This window comes from Oxyura jamaicensis, chromosome Z, assembly GCF_011077185.1.
Source record: "Oxyura jamaicensis isolate SHBP4307 breed ruddy duck chromosome Z, BPBGC_Ojam_1.0, whole genome shotgun sequence".
NCBI classification, from domain to species: domain Eukaryota; kingdom Metazoa; phylum Chordata; class Aves; order Anseriformes; family Anatidae; genus Oxyura; species Oxyura jamaicensis.
This window is the reverse complement of record NC_048926.1, coordinates 14598423-14619354: the sequence shown is the minus strand read 5'-3', so window position 1 is coordinate 14619354 and position 20932 is coordinate 14598423. Positions and strand designations below refer to the sequence as shown.

Sequence of the window (20932 nt, the reverse complement as noted above, 5' to 3'; positions counted from 1 at the left end):
AAAGAAAAGAAAAGAAAAGAAAAGAAAAGAAAAGAAAAGAAAAGAAAAGAAACACATTGGGGGAGAAGGGACTGTGTCTGAAGCTCCAGCTTCCATAATATATTGGGAAAGAAAAGTTGTTTTATCTAAATGTTTAGCAGATTAATGGATTTTAACTGCAAGACTTAAAAATCACAAAACTGCCTGTAGAATCCTACAGGGCCTCCAAATGTACCTACTTCTGCCAAGACACATAGTGAGGAGAGATCAGCCAGGTCCTACGATGGCCTTGCCAGCAGTGGGCATTGAGCAACCAGCTGCTGTGAACAAACAGGGCAGGTGTCCAGTGCAGAGCAATGCTGTGGGAGGAGAGAGCTCCAGCATGGCAAGCCTACAGAAAGCTGCTCCTTGTACAAACAATTTTGCAATGACAGATAAGTCAACTAAATATTCAGCAGCAACAAAATAGATGCAATACAGATGCAATGTGCTAAACTTGCTGGAAATCCCCTCTTCCATTCCTGGCTTTTTCTATTGCCATTCCCTTGATGGGATGAATTGAATGGGGGTTGGACCTGATGATCTTTTGAGGTCCCTTCCAACCCCTACAATCTGTGATTCTGTGAAGTTTTCTGCTCTGAAAATGTAAGGCATAGTTGAGTTTTTTCTTTCAATCAGCATTCCACAGCTACCTACTGTCATTCAAGTTTGTACTGGGTTCAAATCAGACTTCATCCACAGTTAGAGAACATCTACATTCTGTTTCGTTCCTGGTGTAACTCTTTCAATTACTTTTTTTAGGCAAATAAGAATGGATGAATATTATAACCAAAACTTCTGTGACCGGTTGTGCACAAAGATGGAATCTCGTGCATGTAACCAGCAAACGTGTCCTATCAACTGTCAGCTTGGAGACTTTGGACCTTGGTCAGAATGTGACCCATGCCTTAAAAAACAAGTAGGTAGAAAATGCATTATGTGGGCTAATTACATGAAATTATGCCTAAGAACCTTCTTTCTTTCAGATATTTGACTTCAAGGAAATTGGATCTGCAAAATGACAATTTAAGTTAATATGGGTAATTGGTTATAAAACATAATAGTAGGAGCTGGAGGGAACAAGTTAAAATAAGTAGATCAAAACAGAAAGGAACAATTCAGTTGTGCAAATCCATTTCTGAGAAATTCCTTCAAAAGTGCCATTGTCATTATTAAAGATGAGTTTCCTACATGAAGGATAAATTAAGATAAAGTTTACATGTCTGTTTCAGCAGGACCAAATCATGGGATCTTTAACATAGCATAGCATTTTATATGTTCTAAAGATGAAAGATAACAGGATCAAATCATGCATTGAAATGAGTTAATTGGCAAATCCTAACCAATACTGGCTAGAAATGCTATATCTTACACTGATGGTCAGGATCTGTCTGAGATTGCTGTCAAGAAATCCAGAGTACCATTTCTCCAAGCCTTATAGCCTACACAAAACTCACATGGGTGTGCTTGATATCTGTAGAACAACATCGTCCAGTGACCAAGTCCCTGGGCCTGCTTTTATTCCCTGATGGTAGAGTCAGGAGTTAAGTGTATCTTCCCTGGGGGAAGGGGTGAAAGGGCAGGTTCAAGTAGGTTTGACCTAAAGAAACCAAGCCCTGTCAAATACAGATTATAGGGAGTGGAGCACATTTTGTTTGGGGTACTTATGTGGCTGGTGGATCTGAGCTTGAGGTTTACCATAAGAGTAACTTGAGTGTTCATGCAGACATAGACTACAGCTTTTCTGAAGGTCCTGACCAGCTTCAGAAATCCACACCTAAAGAGCAATAACAAAATGCCTGTTAGGTATCATAAGTACAAGTTTACACACATATATATGTGTGTAAGGTACACACGTATATATATGTACCTTGATGTCAGTGCAGGACAAGAAAAACGTGGTGTTGGATGCTCATGAAGAAGCAGTTCTAAATGTGAGATGTGGACTACCCTGTGGGGTTCTCATCCTGCAGGATGGAGAGTGAGAGCAGAATGGGGAGAAATGGTGGGAAACAGCAAATAAATTGCAAGCATTGAAAACGGATATTGCTCTCATTCAAACTGATTTTTGTGATCAGTATCCTCTTGTGAAATTGTTGAGTTTCTTACCTACACATATGTGAAAGAATTGTTCATTTTTATTAACTTTAGATATTGATGCGAAGTGTGATAAATGATTGAGGCCCAAATAGGATTCTAATTAAAGTTTGCAGTTTATTAAAGCGAATAGAGGCAAGCAAACAGTGCTGGGTGCGCCGGGAGTCTCTGCTCCACCAAGACGCACACCTGTTACATCAGGCAGCTGGTTTTTATGCTCCTGGACTAATACATATTCATCACTACTCCTAGAAAAGGCAGGGTTATTATAATTAGTTCTTGCAATCCGAACCCTCACCTGGATGCCACCAGTCTCTGGTGGTCTCTCTGGGGGTCGCTTGTGCTGAAGGCTCGTAGTCTTCCTCCCAGGCTTTGTCCTTTGGTCGTCCTTCAACTCCCCCTTTCTCCTTATTTGGTGGATCTCTTTGCTGAATATCAGAGGCTTGCGCAGCGTCCCATGCAAAAGTCAGCAGTTTCCTAAAACTCCTTGGTCCTCTTATCTCCCAGACTTGAGCCTCAATGTTCGCCCTTCAAACCCTGTATTTACACAAATTGCTGGACTGTTCCTTTGCATGATACAAGAACTCTGTGCACTAATCACTCTGTTTTTCTTAGATAGAAGGTTATATTTCATCATGCGGCCCTAGCATTGTTCCATACTGACACGAATCAAATTAACACATTTCACACAAAGTATTTGCTGCCCCCCCTTTTTAAAAATAAAAATAAAAATGGTGCTTTTATGAGCTAATCTGTTTTTTTTTTTTCATCCAAAATATAAAGATCACTGCTTCTGACCTTTATAAATATAAACAGCCATCAGAATAAAGAATGTGACCTCAAGATGAATATGAAGTCCAGCGTAAGCAGGCTCACAGTAAATGGGAGGGGTGAAGAGGTTAAAGCTCACACAAAGAATATAGTGAGTGCTATAGATCCCAAATGGAGTGCAAGGAGTGGTTATCTTGCTTTTAGATGTTCTGGTGCTGCTCCATTCACCCTCCATTCATAGTCACTGAGTTACTGCTGTTTCTTAGAGGTCATTCTGCATTGATTAAATTCAGGGTCCATCTACAGAAACAGTCTGTATTTGTTAAGTCTGGTTATCAAATGTCTGATAAGTCTGGTTATCAAATGGGAAAAAACTCCTACCCTTTTTTAGGCAAACAACAGTTCAGTCAGATGCAGATCAGTTTCACCAGCAGTCCACTGAAGTGAAATGGAAAACGTATCTGGCATTATTTTTCTAGCAACCTCCAGCATCATTATTCTGCAAGTGGGGTTCTGATTTGGGGACAGAAAACCAAATGAGCTTGAGATTTTGCTCCCAGATAGAAACAATAGAAACTCAGGAACAGTTTCTGTCCTGTCCAGTTCTCCCTAAATAAGAGGTCCCATGAGTGGGAGCCAAACCAGCCAGTTTTGGGATGGGGATACATGCCACTGTCATGGTATCTCTATTTCAACAGAGATGATAAAAACATGAAAAAAAATCTCCAGTAGCCAGTTCACACACCACTTCCTACCTGTCCTGGTTTCAGTTAGGACAGTTATTTTTCCTCCTAGTAGCTGGTAGGGTGCTATGTTTTGGATTAGGGTGAGAAGAGTGCTGATAACATGCTGATGTTTTAATTGCTGCGGAGCAGTGCTTACACCAAGCCAAGGACTTTTCAGCTCCTCGCTCTGTCCTGCCAGCGGGCAGGCTGGGGGTGCAGCAAAAGCTGGGAGGGGACAGACCCAGGGCAGCTGACCCAAACTGGCCAGAGGGGTATCCCATACCGTCTGATGGCATGCTGAACAATATATAGGGGTGGCTGGCCGGGGTGGGGGGGCCGGCTGCTCGGGGTTGGGCTGGGCATCAGTCAGCGGGTGGTGAGCAATTGCATTGTGCATCACTTGTTTGTACATATTATTATTATTATCATTATTTTCTATCTTAATAAACTGTCTTTACCTCAACTCACAGGCTTCACTTTCCCGTTTCTCTCCCCCATCCCAGAGAGGGAGGGGGGAGGGTGAGCGATCGGCTGTGTGGTGTTTAGCTGCCGGCCGGGTTAAACCACAACACTACCATACCTCCTTGACTGAATGTGCTGCGATTGAACTTTTGATTCCTGCTGTGATGTAGCTCATGTTGTCAAATGTTTCATTACTTGTGCTCTGCCATTGAGGCTCTAGGATTTCAGGTGCCTACTTGCCTTACCTAGGATGAGGATGTGGTAGGATATGAGGCAAAAATCAGCCAATGAATTTCTCCAGGGCTCTGATTTCAACGAAGCTTCAGCAACACAGAGACACGTGGCTCTGCCTGAGGAGCCAATCAGCTACAAAAGAGTTAAAAAAAAAAAAAAAAAAAAAAAAGGTTTCATTTCTTCTGCCTTCCAAAAAAAGTCTTCTTTTCTTCTGCCATCCAGTTTCGTGTTCGAACCCTCTTGCGACCATCTCAGTTTGGGGGTCAGGCCTGCTCCGAGCAACTGGTGGATTCCCGCCCCTGCTTTCCAGCCAAACTCTGCAACATAGTGGAGGTCAACTGCAAGAATAAATTCCAGTGTGAAAGTGGTAATGATGGCTTCACAGCTTAACTGCTGCATTGTTCAATAGTAAATAAACACTGCTTGAGGGGGAAAAAAAGAAAAAAAAAAAAGAAAAACAAAACAAAACAAAAGGTCATGATTTTCCTTATGTATTCCCTGCACAAATTCCAGGGAAAGAGGAAGGGAGAAATCTTTACTTGAGTATTTACATATGTTAGTAGAAGCTTATGTTTGCAGTTCCTTCTGTAGCTAAAGGGAATAATACAGGGTAGTGCAAATCTTTAGCTTGGGTTGTCAGCACAACCATGGCAGCTAGAAAGTATCACTGTTCCAATGAGATATTTTTTTGCTCATTTTTTTTTCCTACACAAACATATCCATACAGTTTGTCTGAACCCAAAATTGCACTATTTTTATTGAAACTGAAAAACATTTTTTTGGTATTTCTTGCTTGCTTCGGTTTAAGAATACCTGACCAGGTTCTATAACTTTATCCTCATATCCTTTTGGTAGAACTTAACTTAAGCCATTGTGGCTTCAAAGCAAGTCAAACTGGCAAAATAGAAAAAAATATATATTTATTGGAGTAATCTAGACTTTATACTGCCTTGCTCTTAATTTCTGCTGCAAGTTTACACTTTTACTAGGGAATGAAACTGCCTTTCTTTGCATTTAGATGCAATGAATTCTTGTATAAGGATTATTGCTGCTGCTTTTTCTCTGATGCAGGTCGCTGCATTGCAAAAAAACTGGAATGCAATGGAGAAAATGACTGTGGGGACAACTCTGACGAAAGAAATTGTGGGAGGAAAAAGACGGTGTGTGGCAGAAGGTTTGAAAGCATCCCCAGTGTGCAGTTAATAGGCAATGGGTAAGCCAGCTTTGCTTTTCATAAACATGAAATTGTTGCTGAGTAATTTGCATGAACAAGATAACATCCAAATTAGCATATGAGAGTACCCCTAAACACACAATGTCTCAAATTAAAAGTAGCAAGGGATTACAAGAATGCAACCAAACTGTCAGGCTAGGACCTGTCCACTCCATTTGTCAGTCCTATTCTGCACAGCTGCTGAGGAGCCATCAGAGAGCGTTGCTGTCTGAGGGACCTTGCCTGCCCTCACAGCAACCAGAATATCATGTGCTGGCAAATTCCAGCTCAGATATGCCAAAGAACTTCAGATGTGGATGTTCCTCTACAGATGTGTGACTGTGCGTGACACACTTCTCACAACACTAACCATAACATCTTCCAGCCTACTAACAAAAGCAGTTGGACACTTAAACAAAGAATCACAGAATGGCTTGGGTTGGAAGGGACCTTAAAGATCATCTATTTCCAACCACCTGCCATGAGCAGGGATGCCATGGACCATGTCCCAGGTCTTCTGGTTTTCAATGAACTTTGTGCACTCTGGGAGCATCACTTGTGCTGGAAACAGAGAACTGCTTGTTCATTTTTCTAGGCCATTTTTGACCTCTTTACTTGAGTAGGAGCAATTGTCTAGGGAAGTCTTACACTGACATTGTTGTTACCTGGAATATTAGGCACTACTGGAAAGTATAAAACAGAATTGCTGCTATAGCCTGGATGTGTGTTTGTTTGTTTGTTTGTTTGTTTGTTTTTTCAGGTGAAATCAGTGTGAATTAGAAATTCTTGTAGATAAATTTCTTTCAAAACAGTAACATAGCCTTTACATTCACATCCTCTCATTCAAACATACAGTATCTTCAACATAGCTGTATTCCCATGAACAATCCACTTTTATGTCTTCCTGACATTGTTTAATTGTTGTTGTTTTTTTTGTTTTGTTTTGTTTTTGTTTTTTAGATTTCACATTCTGTCAGGAGAGAGCCGAGGGGAAGTCCTTGGCAATTCATTCAATGGAGGAGAATGCAGAACTGTGAAGCGTAACGAGACAAGGATATTATATCGTATTCCTGCAAACCTGAAGGATGTCAGCTTTCAGGTACACTCTAGCCACAAATACTAGCTGAAAAACCCTTGTCATAATTGTAGTCCAAGTTAAGTGTTGAAGTCTTAAGAAGTACTGCATGTTTTAAGACAAGATTTCTCAATGTGGCAAGGCCTGAACATGCTTCTGGTGGTGTGTGGAAATGGGATTAATTGAATGGTGTTGGGTGGCTTACTTGTGCCTTTCTGGTCTGCTTTTACCTACTGCACCATATATTTAAGGCAACGTGATGGATTTAGGCGTCTCTCCTGCTTCTCATGGCCATGCCGCTGTTGTGACTTGATACCAAGGGTCTTGATCCCAACCCAGACATAACCCAGCCAGAGGTTTGATCAAGTCCAAAGCTCATTTCAGCATCACTGCTGTGTCCTTCCTCTCCCAGCTGCAGCTTCCCTTTCAGTCATCTGCAGCCTGTTCCCCTTCCAACCCTTCCAACAAGCAGTGAGAAGAGGAGGCAGATACAGAATTTGGCAGGCAGAAAGACAAGAAACACATGGTCTGGGAACGGGTTTTGCAGGAAAATCCAAGGACAAAAAGGTGCAGGCTTATATTTTTTTTCCAAAATCCCTGAATCTGATTTTTAGATAATATATTTTTAGATTTTTAGATATTGATATTTAGAAAATATTGTGAATAATGTGGTTGGTGCACAACATCTGGCTGCATACATATGACAGGCTCTCTGAAGCAAGTAGCTACTGTGTTGAGAAGGAAGAGATGCAGGACACGAAAAAAGGCTCAAGTAATGTCAAGAAAATGTCAAGAATTCATTGTTTAATAGGTTGGTTTGTTTCAAGTTGTTATTTGGGCAAATCTAGCTTGTTTTACTGAATCTTCAGGTAACAAATGAAGAGGATGATGTAAAATCACATTTCTACAGAGATTTAACTCACCTGAGTGACAGTGATCAGCAAAGTAGTTCATTCTCTCATGATGCTCGAAAAAGATTTAGCATTCCAATACTATTCTCAAGAAAGAAACGGGTTCAAGTCACGTCATCTTCCTCCTTCAAGAAAGCCATAAAAGCCTCACAAGAAAAGGTAATTGAATGTTGCCTTCAATTTCTTCCTTTCTTTGAGTTTCCACCTGTGTATTTTGAAGAACTGAACTACCAAAGGTCACTGTTCATTATCAAGGCACTGGAATTACATTTTACACTGCTAGAATAACACATAAGGAAGGTCAGAAAACAAAATAGGTCAAAAAATTATCTCAGAAATAACATACCAAGATAAAAGTTTCTAAGAATAGACAACTCTCTCCCGTAAAATTCTGCCCCTTTAATGTAGAGGAATATTAGATGCACTTACTTCTAGAGTTTAATGTCAGTAAAGGATCAAGTATTATTTTGTTTAAAATTCTGCCTGGCAGAGGCCATAGAACAGACCACGATTAAGGTTTGTTGAAACTCAAGATTTGTAATAAAATTAGAATACATCTTCTACAAAATACCAGTCTAAACTTTCTTCCTATGACAGAAGCTTTATTGTGAACCTTGCTAACTTGTCCTAATCAGTAAGTAACCTGACTGCTTAAAAAGTTCATTATTTCTAGTTTGAATTCATCTGTACAAAGGTTCTGGCTACTGGAAACCTGTTTGCTTTCATTCCCATGTAGATACCTATATACAGATCAAGCTGGTCTTTTGTAGAACTGGTAAGTTTATTTTGGTAGAGTAGTGTCTTTTTATTGAAGAACCCATCAGAACTAGATGACTTCAGAAATTATCAGATATTCATTTCAATAAAACTTTCATGAGGAAGGTTTCTTGGAGTTATGTTGGTTTTGACCATTGCTGTCATGCAATTTCAGAAACGCACATGGAATATCTGATAGCTTAGAGCTGTTAGCTCTAGACGTAGAGGTTAAATCCCACCTTAGTATGTTTATGGCAAGAGTTTTATCTTGGGTACTCCTCATGTACTCTACTGTATCATACAGGATACAGTATGTTTTTACCTCTGTTTTTACCTGTACCTGTCTGTAACAGTTTATTTATAGGTGTATACACCAGTAGATATCTATATGTGTATGAGACCAATTTATAAATTTAAATTGTTCACTTAAATAGATTAAATAAACCATTTAAAAGGAGTGACAACTTGGGCTTTGGGAGGTCAAATTCAGACCTATATTTTAAACCATGTGCACATGGGCTTCACATGAGCATCCCAGGGTCTCAAGCCCAAGTGACTTGAAAGGTCTTGAATTTTTCCATTTTAGAATGGATGAAATATGAAGACAATGCTTTAAAGTTTATATTTGTTTACCATAATTCTTTTGCTAAGCTGACTTTTAGGTCCTCTAGTATGCTACTTTGTCATGATCTCCCCGAGGTCTTCTGCTTATGTTAAGGTAACCACCTAGGGTGGTTCATCTTGCATATCTGTAGACAACAGCAGGTCTACAGAGATCTGCATCTCAGATAGTTTCCTTCCTTTTGTATCAACGAAGAGAAACTGGGTGGATTTCTACATGAATGTGTGTTCTCTGAATAGTGTCTTAATGGAGCTGTGGAGGGAGCCCAGGTGACCAGCTCTCACTCTTCTCTACTTCCTCCTGTAAAGAAAGAGTCTTACTGTGAGGCTGCAATATAATGTTACATGCTTCATTATGAACTACTCTTGGGAACTCTATGGCTAGCTTGTGTTCATTTACTCATGGTTAAAGCAGCACAACAGACAGGATGGAATAATTCTTTCAGTGTAGTTCAGGACATACTCTTGGCCACTCTACTTTCTGCAATTAACTGCCTATTAAGACTCTCCTCTTTTTTTTTTTTTTTTTTGGTTTGTTTTTATTTCTAGAATTCCAACTTTGTTAGAGTCCATAAAGTCATCTCTGTTGCAAGCTTCACAATGAAAGAGTCAGATCTGCAGCTTTCAGATGTCTTTCTAAAAGCACTTAGCCACCTGCCCCTGGAGTACAACTATGCTTTATACAGCAGAATATTTGATGACTTTGGCACTCATTACTACACCGCTGGGAAGATGGGTGGTTCCTATGACATTCTTTACCAGTACAGTTCAGATGAATTTAAGAACTCAGGTATGTAATCCTCAACAAGAAAATATCGTGATATGTTTACCAGCTTTTCTTACCACTGCTTAGTTTTAGTCTTTACACCACATAGCAAACTCAACAAAAATCTCTTAGAATTTCACAAACAGGAATTACCCACACTGTACAAATATAAAGCAAGAAAAAATATCTTACTTCATGTTTTATTTTGAAGTTAAAAAATATTTTCCTTACTTGGTAAATATCACTGTGTTCAGGGACACCTCTTAAGACCTTCAGATCAAGGTCCTGTGACACTAGGAAGAGGTATTCCAACATACCCCAGTGTGGGACTGAGGTCCAAGAGGTGTAAGTAATATATTCTGAGCTGCAGTCATTAAAACTATTGATATTGATTAAAAATGAGTCTGAAACTGTTCCCATACCAAAATGAAAAGAAGAACACTATAGAAGTGGAAATCTAAGGTTAAAAGCTGTTAAACTTAACACCATCACTGTAACTTGTATAAATATGGGAGGATACCTGAACTATGTGGTATGACTCAGTACAATGGTGTTTGTACCTAGGGAAGTGGGTTCCCTCAGCAGTGATGTCTCCTAGACTGATTAGTGCTCTATGCTCAAAGTGCTGCAGGAACAGGTACAACCTTCTACCATGACCTCAGAGAAAGGTTTGTTGTTCCCACCACCACTGACTTCTGCAAAGCAGCACCTTGGGAGAGTGTGGTTGGGCTATGAACAACAAAGAATTGTTCCATGATGTACCAGTAGCAGTAAGGAGTATCAGATAACACAGAAGAGGTGACATAGGAGAAATACCCAAACAGGAATGGGAGGAGGACTTTGGAAGAGGGTGAACATGGTCAGAGCCTGATGGGACTAGGGAGATGAGGAGCAGAAAAGCCTCTGACAGTGGGGTCAGTGGTGGATGAGGAACTTAAGTGAAGAACAGAAGTCAGAAAGAAACCAGTAAACAGGGAGACCTGTAGTGGCTCACCTTGATGAAGGAGTCTTAGGGCATGATGTGGTCATGTAATACAGTTAGGATGATTCAGCTGCTGCTCTGGTATTTCTAGGTCTGACAGAGGATGAATCAATGGACTGTATCCGAAAAGAAACATCGTGGCGTGTGCTCTTCATAAGGAAGAAGAAAGTCAGTACCAGATGCGTCACAAACAAGATGACTGTGAAACATGAAGGTGACTGTGCTGATAACAGGGCTGGTATCCTGTTAGTTACCCTGAGAGATACCACTCCCCTCAACAAGGCACCCAAGGTGACCTCCCAGCTTTGAATTAGCTATGCTCTTCTACCACTGTTAGAGAAAACAGCGTTTCACTGTTTCCCTGAAGCAAGCATCAGAAACATCTACTTGCTAGCAAAAGAAATCATGACGTAGGAGTGCTCATCCTCTGCTCTGGAGCACTGTCACTTGAGATCCAGTGTCACTGGCTCTTCCCAGCAGTCATGGATCTGACAAACATCCCCCATGGTCCCGGAGCCAGGTGTGACAAAGTGGGAAATGGGCACAACTAGAAATGTGATTGCAGCTGATTCCTGAGAGAGTTGGGCAGTAATAATGCTCCCTGACATTCCCCTCTCACCTTCCTCTTGCCAGGCAGACATCTAGGTGCAGGAATGTGTCTCAAATTGCAGACAGCTGGTGCAGTTCCTGCAAGAATGGCAAAAATCACATTTTGCATCACTGAAAACAGGGATTTCCTCACCTTGACTCTTTCTATGATCAGTCTAGTTATCCAGACATTTACTTGTGGTACTAAAGAGCCTGCCTAGAGGAGCCTGCTGTATCCCATGCAATTTCCACAAGTCCTCTGTATAGTTATATCTCTGTGGTGTGAGACTTGCATATCCTTTGGCAAACTATGACACACCACTGAACAGAATTGTTCAGGATTGTTTTTCTGAGCTTAGACTCCTTTCTTCCAACTTTATAAAATTAAAGATAGCATATTCCTTTCTATCCTTTCTAACACTTTTTGTTGTAATGTTAATGTTACATCCACTGTCTCTGAAGGCTTTTTTTCTGACAGTTCTGTGCTGAAATCTCCTTTCAGGTTCCATTCTGGAGTCAGCTGAACAGTCCATCTCTCTGGTCAAAGGTGGCAGGTCAGAATTCGCTGCAGCTCTGGCCTGGGAGAAAAAGGGATCATTTCCAGGGCACCCAGTCTTCACAACATGGCTGGAATCAACGAAGGACAATCCCATAGTGATTGACTTTGAGGTAAGAGAAGGGTAAGAAAAACATTGATTTTTCAAAGAAGCATGCAGATATTTCTTGCCTTTTAAATCAGGATGGTGCTGCGTGTGATATGAATTATATGTGCACACACATCTGAGCATGATATAAAAAACAGTGTGTGCTTTCCTTTGTCATGTATAGAATACAAGGTATGGCACATAGCTAAACTGAAGGTAAGTGCTAACTGGATAGCTGTTTTACAGGTGTCATCCATTGTGGACCTGGTGAAAAATGTGCCATGTGCCGTAACCAGGCGTCGCAACCTCAGGAGAGCCCTGAGGGACTATGCAGCCAGGTTTGACCCGTGCCAGTGTGCCCCGTGCCCCAACAATGGCAAACCTGTGCTTTCTGGGATGGAGTGCCTCTGTGTGTGCCAGGCTGGTACCTACGGCAAGAACTGTGAGATCCGTGCTCCGGATTATGATTCAGGTGTGTGGAGTTGATGTTGTTTATTTTTTATATCCTTATCATATTTTTCCAAAACACTCATGATGTCATAATTCCCATCATACCTTTCACCTGAAAATCCCCTGGCAATTTTGCCAAATGAAATCTGATGTAACGTTCACTTAGTAAATTCATGGCACTTCCTATCCTATTATGATGGTCAGAAAGTATAAAAATAAAGGGAGAATTAAAAATAGAAAATAATAATAATAATAATGAATAGGCATGGCTCACAGAAGAAATTATAAGACATGGTAAAATACGCCTTAGCTACATTAATAAGATAGTAAGAAATCAGTTGTTTAGCAATAAGAATGAAAATGAGATCAAACATAATTGATGCACACATTAACAAACTCATTTCTTAGTTTTCCTATAGCCTATTATGCTTAAGACAAAATAGCTGATGGATATAAGATTTTTTTATTACAGTGTGGGAGGAAAAATCAGTTTAAAATGTCTTAAGGATAGGGATCATAATCGTTATTCTCAAAAATAATAAAGAACAATTTCACATGAAAGCAGTTTTTAAATTATTTTGACACTAATGGCATACATATAGAAAAGATAAGAGATTATTATTACTATTGTTACTGTTATTAATATTATTATTGTAATACAGAACCAAAAGGGGGCAGAAGGAAAAGTGATTCAGGCAACTATAGACCTCAGAAAGAAAATAACAATTTAAGGTATGCAGCTATAGATATGAATGTAGATAATATATATTATGCAGAAAAGAAATGATGTGTAAATAAAAATCCTTATATAATCATTCATGCTGGCACAGACAAAATACCCTGGTGGGTAAAAAAAGACAGTAGCGTTTTAATTTAGCTTGTGTGGGAGGTAGACTTGGGGTTTAGACTTGGTGTTAGAAATCATATCTAATTTGGTAGCTCATCATTTCATGAGTTATCTAAAACTGTAGTTGGTACCATGAAAACTCAAACATCTCTGTGTGCAATATAGGTAGAAAATAAGCTGATTCTGGGTTTAAATGTGACTTGCAACCAAAAATGAAAGGGAAGGTGTGTTTTAGGCTCTTATGAAACACATGGAATTTGGCTGAATCCTCTGGAAATGGCTATCCTGAATTTACCTTCATCCCTCTTATATGTGAACTAACAAGTATGATACAGATTTATCAAAAGGTGGGATTTTCTTTTATTTCTTGTAGTTGCTGTAGATGGTCGCTGGAGTTGCTGGTCTGAATGGAGCCCATGTGACACTTCCTTCAAGAGAAGAAGGAGCCGGGAGTGTAATAACCCATCCCCAATGAACGGTGGAAAGCCTTGTGAGGGTGAACAGGAAGAAGAGGAGGACTGTCATGTCTCTGTGTTCATGGACAAGTAAGAAGTTGGTAGATCAAAAGATCTCCGTAGTCATGAGGCAGAGTTCTGGAGAATTCACATCTACTTCCACTCACAGGAGTTTGCAGAGTTTTTTTTTTTTTTTTTTTTTTTTTTTTTTAATACCACATCCTCTTCTCTTAGAAGTTTAGGCCTGAGCTAAATGCTTCAGAGAATTCCACTGAAACTACCAAACTTTTCATATTCCTGCTTTGATTGTGTCTGATGTACCAGTTTTGCAAGTTCTCTACTTGAAATCATAACTCTAGCCCCAAAAGTCGCTGAATTTCTTACCTCTTCAAGAACAAGACTTTGTACAGGTTCGTTTTCTCTACTTGAAAAAAAAAAAAAAAAGAAAAGAAAAGCAGAATGAGAAAATGAGTCAGGTTTTTCATCATCCTTATTGTAATGACTACAGAGGAGATTCTGGAGCAGACAGGAGAGGATGAAAAGCAATGGACTCTGTGTTTCTTTTTTACTCTTCTCAGACACCAAGCTTTACAGCTCCACACTGCTATAAACCAGCCTCCTTTAACCACTGTCTGATAGCAGCAGTTGGGTTATGATCATGCTATCTGCTTTGTAGTTATTGTTTTTACAGGGAAAATACTCTAAGCATTCCTGTCCAAAGCTTTTGACATTCTGCCATTGCTTCTTGGTGACTGCTTAAGATGTATCCTTAACAGCAGTTTTTTACTTTTCAGAGGGGCTCCCTGTATTAATGATGATGAGGCAAGGAGAGAAGAGGATATCATAACTGGTGAACCTGAGTCTGGATGCTCCAGGCCAGACCCACCAGAAAATGGATTTATAAGGGTGAGAATGAAAGATGAAAATTCCATATTTCCTTGATATGGAAGGAAAATGCAGTAGTTGCAGAGCTGTCAAATTTTTATAGTTTCTTTGCTAGGTATGGCCAATACGCAAGCTACACTGTGTGCTAGTGAGCTTGTTGTGTACATGGTGTCTTGTGGGACTGCAGTTCACCAGGGTCCACTAACAACTGAACCAAAGGCAAGGTGAAATCCATTTCAAACAGTGGTCTATGAGTACTCCTTTTGTAACCATGGCATTAATTAGTGTAGCCAGACAAACATTCTGTAGGTGAATGGATTACTCCTGTTTCAGAGAAGGAAAAGCAAGCGCTTATTTCAATTGCATAATATCAGGCTTTTGTCAATGTTTCTTTTGGCAATGTCTATTTTTATGACTGCAGATTATTATTATTATTATTGTAGGTTTTTTACTTTGTTTGTTTGTTTGTTTGTTCTGATAGAATGAAAAGAACCAGTATGATGTGGGGGAAGAAGCTGAAATTGCCTGTGTGAGTGGTCATGTCCTCAGTGGCTATCAGTTCCTTCGGTGTCTGCCTGATCAAACCTGGACACAGCAAATAGTTGAATGCCAACGTAAGAAATAGAAAAGTAATTTGGCCCTGCAACAAAACAGGTGGAAGAAAAATACACAAAATTTTATTTTAACAAAAGAATCTGTAATGATATCTGAAGAGATAGCATTTTAAGAAGGTATTCTAATCATTCACACTAGACTTGGCAAAAATCTGCTATGTCACTACATCATTCCTCATTCAATTCAAAAGTGTTGCTGTTATGTGCCTTTTAAGAATATTGCAATGTTTACTGCTTCAGAAAGCACTCAGATCTTGCAAGGTCCTTTTCTCATCTAGCTTTAAGTGTCTTTGAGAGGACTCATCTCGTTTGCAGACTTCCATAGATAATCTTTAAGTTTGACAGTTATGCTGAAGAAAGTGTTCTTGGAAGAATCTTACTACCACTTTTTATATTAAATGGATGATGTTTCTAAATCACCCTTACAGTGCCTTGAAAATCCCCACAATAAATCAATGCCTTGAAGTATTTACAGTCCAGTCAACAGTTATGGATCAGAACGGAGCTGATTTTGTTAAATTGAGAGATTCCAAATGCTTGCTGTAACTCAGTGTAATTTGATTATTTAGTGTTTATTTTATCAAAATAATTTCCCTGAATATACTTATGAGTTTTCTAATGCCATTCATTTTAATTATTTTGTTTATAATTTCATTTATAAAAGAAAGAGTAAAATATGTTGTAAATGTCAACCTTATTTTTAACAAACTTTAAAATTAAATTACTCTTACTGGCATACATTAGAAATTCATTGTAATTATTCAGTTATTGGTTGAAAAGTATTTCTACAAAATACACTGACATGACAGTGCACTAAAAATTTCTAGACTTAACTATAATAAATATTAGTTTGGAATGTCAGTCAGCTTTTAAGTGTTATTGTGAGTGCCTTCATGGCTCTTCAGCTGAGGCATTATGACTTGCTGTAAATATCCCTACACCATGAAAACAACAAGGTATTTTTTTCTTGTTTATTGCAGCCGCAGTATGCCTCAGGCCACCAATATCTGACAGTGTCACAATTTCCCCATTTAAGCAACACTATGACATTGGTGAAATCATGAGGCTAAGCTGCCAAGCTGGGTTTATAGTCACTGGTCAACAACAGTACACTTGTGGAAAAGACCTGTCGTGGATCCCACCTGTTCTGAGACATATTACATGTGAAAAAGGTTAGTATCTCTGCAAATGCATTACTGTTCCGGTATCCACAGCATGGTTTATTATAGCTAGCTAGAATTAGGAAGCAACTGACTTTTTTTTAGATGTATAGCAACTGTTCTTTAATTTTGATTTTACTTTTTTCAAAATTGTTGGTTGCAATGTACTGTAATGTACAACAGAGCTGAGATGCTGACACTGTTACTGGGGAAAAAACAGCTGTATTAACATGGCTTTGTGAAAGTAAATTGGGAGAATTCATTCTGTTGAAACTTCTTGTACAAGTTTTTGCAGCAGTTCTTACAAAGACCTGTACATGCTTGTACAGTATTCAGACTTTGTATACCATGGCAGCTTTTGAAGAGAGAAATATAGGAATCCAATCACAGATTTATTTAAATTCTGAATTATGGCAGAAGACAGAAGATTTTTCTGCTCACTTTGTTGCTAGTTACAATAACTCTCCCTTGTTTCAGATGAACAAACTAAGATTAGAGGGTTTTGCGATCCAGGACAAAAACAGGTTGGATCTGAGTGTGTTTGTATGTCTCCAGAAGAGGACTGTGGGTAAGTTAAGTGCTTTCATTAGAAATATAAAAGTCACTGTTTCCCCAGTGACAGAGAGTCCATTGTGAGCACAAAACAAAAAGTAGCAAAAGGCAACAGCAAACTCAAGGTTACTGGTCTCTGTTCAGATACTAGACAGTTATGCCTCTATATTCAAATTACAGTCCTCTTTATAGGTCTGAAATAAATTTAAAATGACATTAACCAAATGGCACACCATGGTCTGTCCTACTCTGCTGCCACTGTCACCTGCTACTGGAAATCCCCACTCTTTCTTTTTTTCATTTCTTTTCTTCATTTTTCTTCATTTCTTTTCTTCCTTTTCTAATTTCCTAGGCACTCTCATCACCTCCCTATAATGGGTCTTACTCCTTGTGCTTTAAATTCACATTTTTTCAGGTGAACATGCTGCAAAATACATTGCATATTTCAGACTTCAAAATCATATAAAACACATAAGACTTCGATTTACTGTCTCTCACAGAACACAATCTGCACAGACCTTTGAGCCTTTAAGTTAATAGAGGGTTATCCTGGAGGATTTTTAGTAAGTGGCTGGCCAAAGTGGAGGTCATGTGGGGCTGGAGATGGAAAGAAGAGCCTGTATTGTATATGAGCTGGGCTACCATCAGGCTGAGACCATAGGGTCTATGCAAGTATCCTGTACCTTGAGGAGGCAACAGCATCTCCTGTTTTCTTGTGCAGGAATGTCTTTCACTTCCTGTCTCTTGGATGGGACCAAAATTTCCTCAGCTCACAGCACTATGCTGTATCAGGGGCTTCCCAAGGTCCAGATACTGCAGTAGCTGGGACATCCTTAGGTCTTTAGACAGATATCCAGCCTGGCCATGTCTTTTCTGTGTTTCAGCTTATGCTGGTGTAGTGTTTAGAAGCATGGACTTGTTCCACAGTCTGCTAAAATAATTTTTCTATTTCCTTGGGGTAGCCACTACTCAGAAGACATCTGTGTACTACATGCTGTTTCTGAACAGAACGTGACGAAGTCCAGCTGCCAATATTCAGCTGAAATGTGCCTTGGAGAGACGTCATTTCACTTCTTGCATGCTGGCCCTTGCCTTGGTAATACCAACATACGCTGGGCTATTGAAAGGGCAAAGCTCTCCACAAACAGCATGAAGAAAGTGCCCTGTGGCTATGACACCTGCTATGAGTGGGAGTACTGTCCAGGTATGGCTTCTGAATGATGGCATTTATCCCAGCCCTTAGGCACTGAATATAAAACATGCTGGCTCCTTCACTGCTCTAAGGACAGAATTTACAGACATTGCGGTCTATTTCAGCAATTTATGGTGAGAGGAGTGTGGCTGTGTGGTCAGACCCATGCCCCTGCTAACGTGTTACACTCGGGTACGTGTCTTTTCCCTTAGGCACAAGTGGTATATCGTTGCCACTTCCCATTAGTAAGGGACAAAAGGAACTTGAAGATTAAGGGAATTTAATCTGTAATCACAGAGATGTAATCAGCAATTTTATCACCTATTCCCTGTGAGGCTACTAAAATCATCAGCTTGTCCTTCAGGAGTAAACCTGAGCCACACCCTCTATAACATATAATTAAATTATAAAATTAAATCATAAAACTACTTAGCAAGACAGGGCATCAGGCTTAATGGGTTTTTAATGGTAAAAAATTGCTAATAACCATACATGAAAGCTGTGTTTATTAGGAGTTTTTATGAACTAGCTAAGCTGTTTGGTGAAAACCCTAAGAGGATTATTTTATAAACACTGTTGTGCAACTTGGCTATTTACTTTGTAACTGGGTGATAAGAGCAGTGGGTTTTCCTGTAAATGTCTGAGGTGCTGGCTGGCTCCACGCATATCACACGCTTGCCAGGAAAAGTCTGAGTGGCAGCCACGCTCATTCCTCCACTTGCTTCCAGAGACAAACATGATCCCTATCACACCTTGTCTGCTCAAAAAAAAAAAAAAAAAAAAAAAAACCAACCAAACAACCAAACAACCAAACAAACAAAATAGCTGTGGGAAGCAATCTTAAAACCCCGTTTTGCAAAATGATTTATGCAGCACAGGATTTGAATTAGGTGGCTTAAAGATACTGCACAAAGTATTGCTCCTTGTGGGGCTGAAGCAGGGGTCAGGACCAGGCATGACACTCAAGTGTGGTGGAGCCTCCAGGCACTGAAGGCTCCTGAGTAGGTGGAGTAGGTGGATATAATTTTAAAAAGCATTGGTCTTATTTCTTCCAGAGCCTGTAAGAAACCTGTATCTGTTCCCACTGTGAAATTGGCTTAAGGTTGGATCCTGTGGCATTACCTCAGTGTTTTGTTTTTTGTTTTGTTTTTTTTTTTTTCTTAAAAGACCCACAGAGAAGCCCTGTTCAGCAAGCAAAAATGATGGTGAGCAAGAGTACCAGGAGAAAAAATACATTAAATAAGTTTTCATTGGGGTACTCAGGAGGCTGGAACTGGACTCTCCTCCTCACTGTCTTCACAAAATTCTTCTTTGCCATGCATTTGCACAAACAGTTAGGAAAAGGAAATTTTGGTGTTGTTGAGAATGAGTAGTTGGTATCAACATAGAGGCAGAAAATACTGCAGTATCATATGAAAGCAGCTAAACTGAGGAAAATGCATGTTTTTCATATGTTTTAAGAGAGGAAAGGCAGAAACTTGGTTTCCTGCCTAGGGAATTTCTGGGAAATAATATAAAGAGTTAGAATCTGATTAGATCAGAAATGGGTAATGAAATAACCGGCAGGACTGAGTTTACCACAGGCCAGCAGCAGGTAGCTTAACATTCATAAAGGGAGCTGTAATGAAATAGGAGCTGACACAATACGGACCTTAAGACTCCATTTCACAGCAACATTGTGTGCAAAGATAATTGGGAACAGAAAGTCAACTTGATATCTTTTTGTTTAGAAGAAATGTCAGGGAAAACCAGTGGATAAAAATAGTTAGTTCATTTCTGCTCCTGTATAGGCCACTGCTGAAAAACCTGGTATTTAACACTTCTTTTGTCTCTATTCCTAATACCTTATCACCTAGTGCATGCACTATAGGCCCTCCAACTAAGGTATCATCAATCTGCAATAGCATTTTTCCCTGTTGTTTTTTGAAGTGTTGTCACACTGTAAAATGTTTTTAGTTATGACATTTGTAGCTAAATCTCCATTCATTCCCAGAGACGCAGACCCAGTGCTCCTGCCTGATGCCTTACCAGTGTCCCAAAGAAGACAGACGGCTTTACTGCATCCAGATGGAGTCAACAGGGAGAAGGAGGACAGTTGGTTATTGCATGCTGGCAGCCATGAAGTGTTCTGGCATCAGACTGGAGGTGCTGGAGGAGAGGAGCTGCCTGGGGTAAATCGATGGCTCTCCTGCTGGCCACCACCATCATTCCACTACTCGTGGACTGAGCCATGTTGTGGAAAACTTGACTGGTTATTGATTATGAAAGGATCAAAAATGGATCAAAAATGATGCAAAAAATAGAGCTCATTTAGTGGAAAAATGGTGGCAGTGGGTTTTTTATTTAATGAAGATGATGTGGGGGTTGGGATATGGGGATACTGCTCTCACTGTCAGTAACTCTGCATGGGCAGAGGAAGGCAAGTGAGAGATGGGCACAGAGGAAGGGAAGTTCTGCCTCTCATCTCCCTGGTGCTGGATTAGACTTTTCCTTTCCTCAGCCACTTGTTGCTCCCTCTCTGCACTGGTGACTGTTCTGCACCCTGGTCATCTTGCTGGCTGAGCACCCGCTGGGCAAATCAGGCACTTCAGCATCATTGCACATTCCCTCTGACACCTAACAGGTTCATGGCAGAAGCTACCCGTATGGGCACATGGGCACTCACCGTGCAAATTCAGGGAGCAATACAAAATACTGAAAACTACAAATACACAGTGACTAAGCAAAGTCTTCTTCAAAAGTATGATTTTTATTTTATTTTTTTTAATCGGTGTCACTGAAGGGAGGAAGGGTTTGCTTTCTGGGTTTGTTTGTTGGTTTTGAGCCCTAGGCTCGGGATTTTACAAAACAGAGGATTAGAAACCTGCCTTCCAAGCAGGGGAAAGCTGAAAGTTTTTTTTCCACCAGCAGTCAG

General features: G+C 39.9%; 1 protein-coding gene across 2 annotated transcripts in view; it reads left to right on the top strand.

Moving 5' to 3' along the window:
- The window catches only part of C6 (complement C6), a 22596-nt gene extending 1997 nt beyond the window's left edge, over nt 1-20599 (top strand). For both annotated transcript variants that reach the window (XM_035310232.1, XM_035310233.1), the window contains exons 4-19: nt 781-937; nt 4530-4674; nt 5379-5520; nt 6481-6619; nt 7465-7665; nt 9433-9673; nt 10723-10845; nt 11722-11888; nt 12110-12335; nt 13534-13705; nt 14410-14521; nt 14982-15114; nt 16095-16286; nt 16752-16842; nt 17789-18030; nt 20012-20599. In XM_035310232.1, coding sequence (XP_035166123.1) covers nt 781-937; nt 4530-4674; nt 5379-5520; nt 6481-6619; nt 7465-7665; nt 9433-9673; nt 10723-10845; nt 11722-11888; nt 12110-12335; nt 13534-13705; nt 14410-14521; nt 14982-15114; nt 16095-16286; nt 16752-16842; nt 17789-18030; nt 20012-20193 — 2665 coding nt within the window. In that variant the 3' untranslated portion in view covers nt 20194-20599. The remainder of the gene's footprint in view (nt 1-780; nt 938-4529; nt 4675-5378; nt 5521-6480; nt 6620-7464; nt 7666-9432; nt 9674-10722; nt 10846-11721; nt 11889-12109; nt 12336-13533; nt 13706-14409; nt 14522-14981; nt 15115-16094; nt 16287-16751; nt 16843-17788; nt 18031-20011) is intronic.
- Nucleotides 20600-20932: the final 333 nt, after the last annotated feature.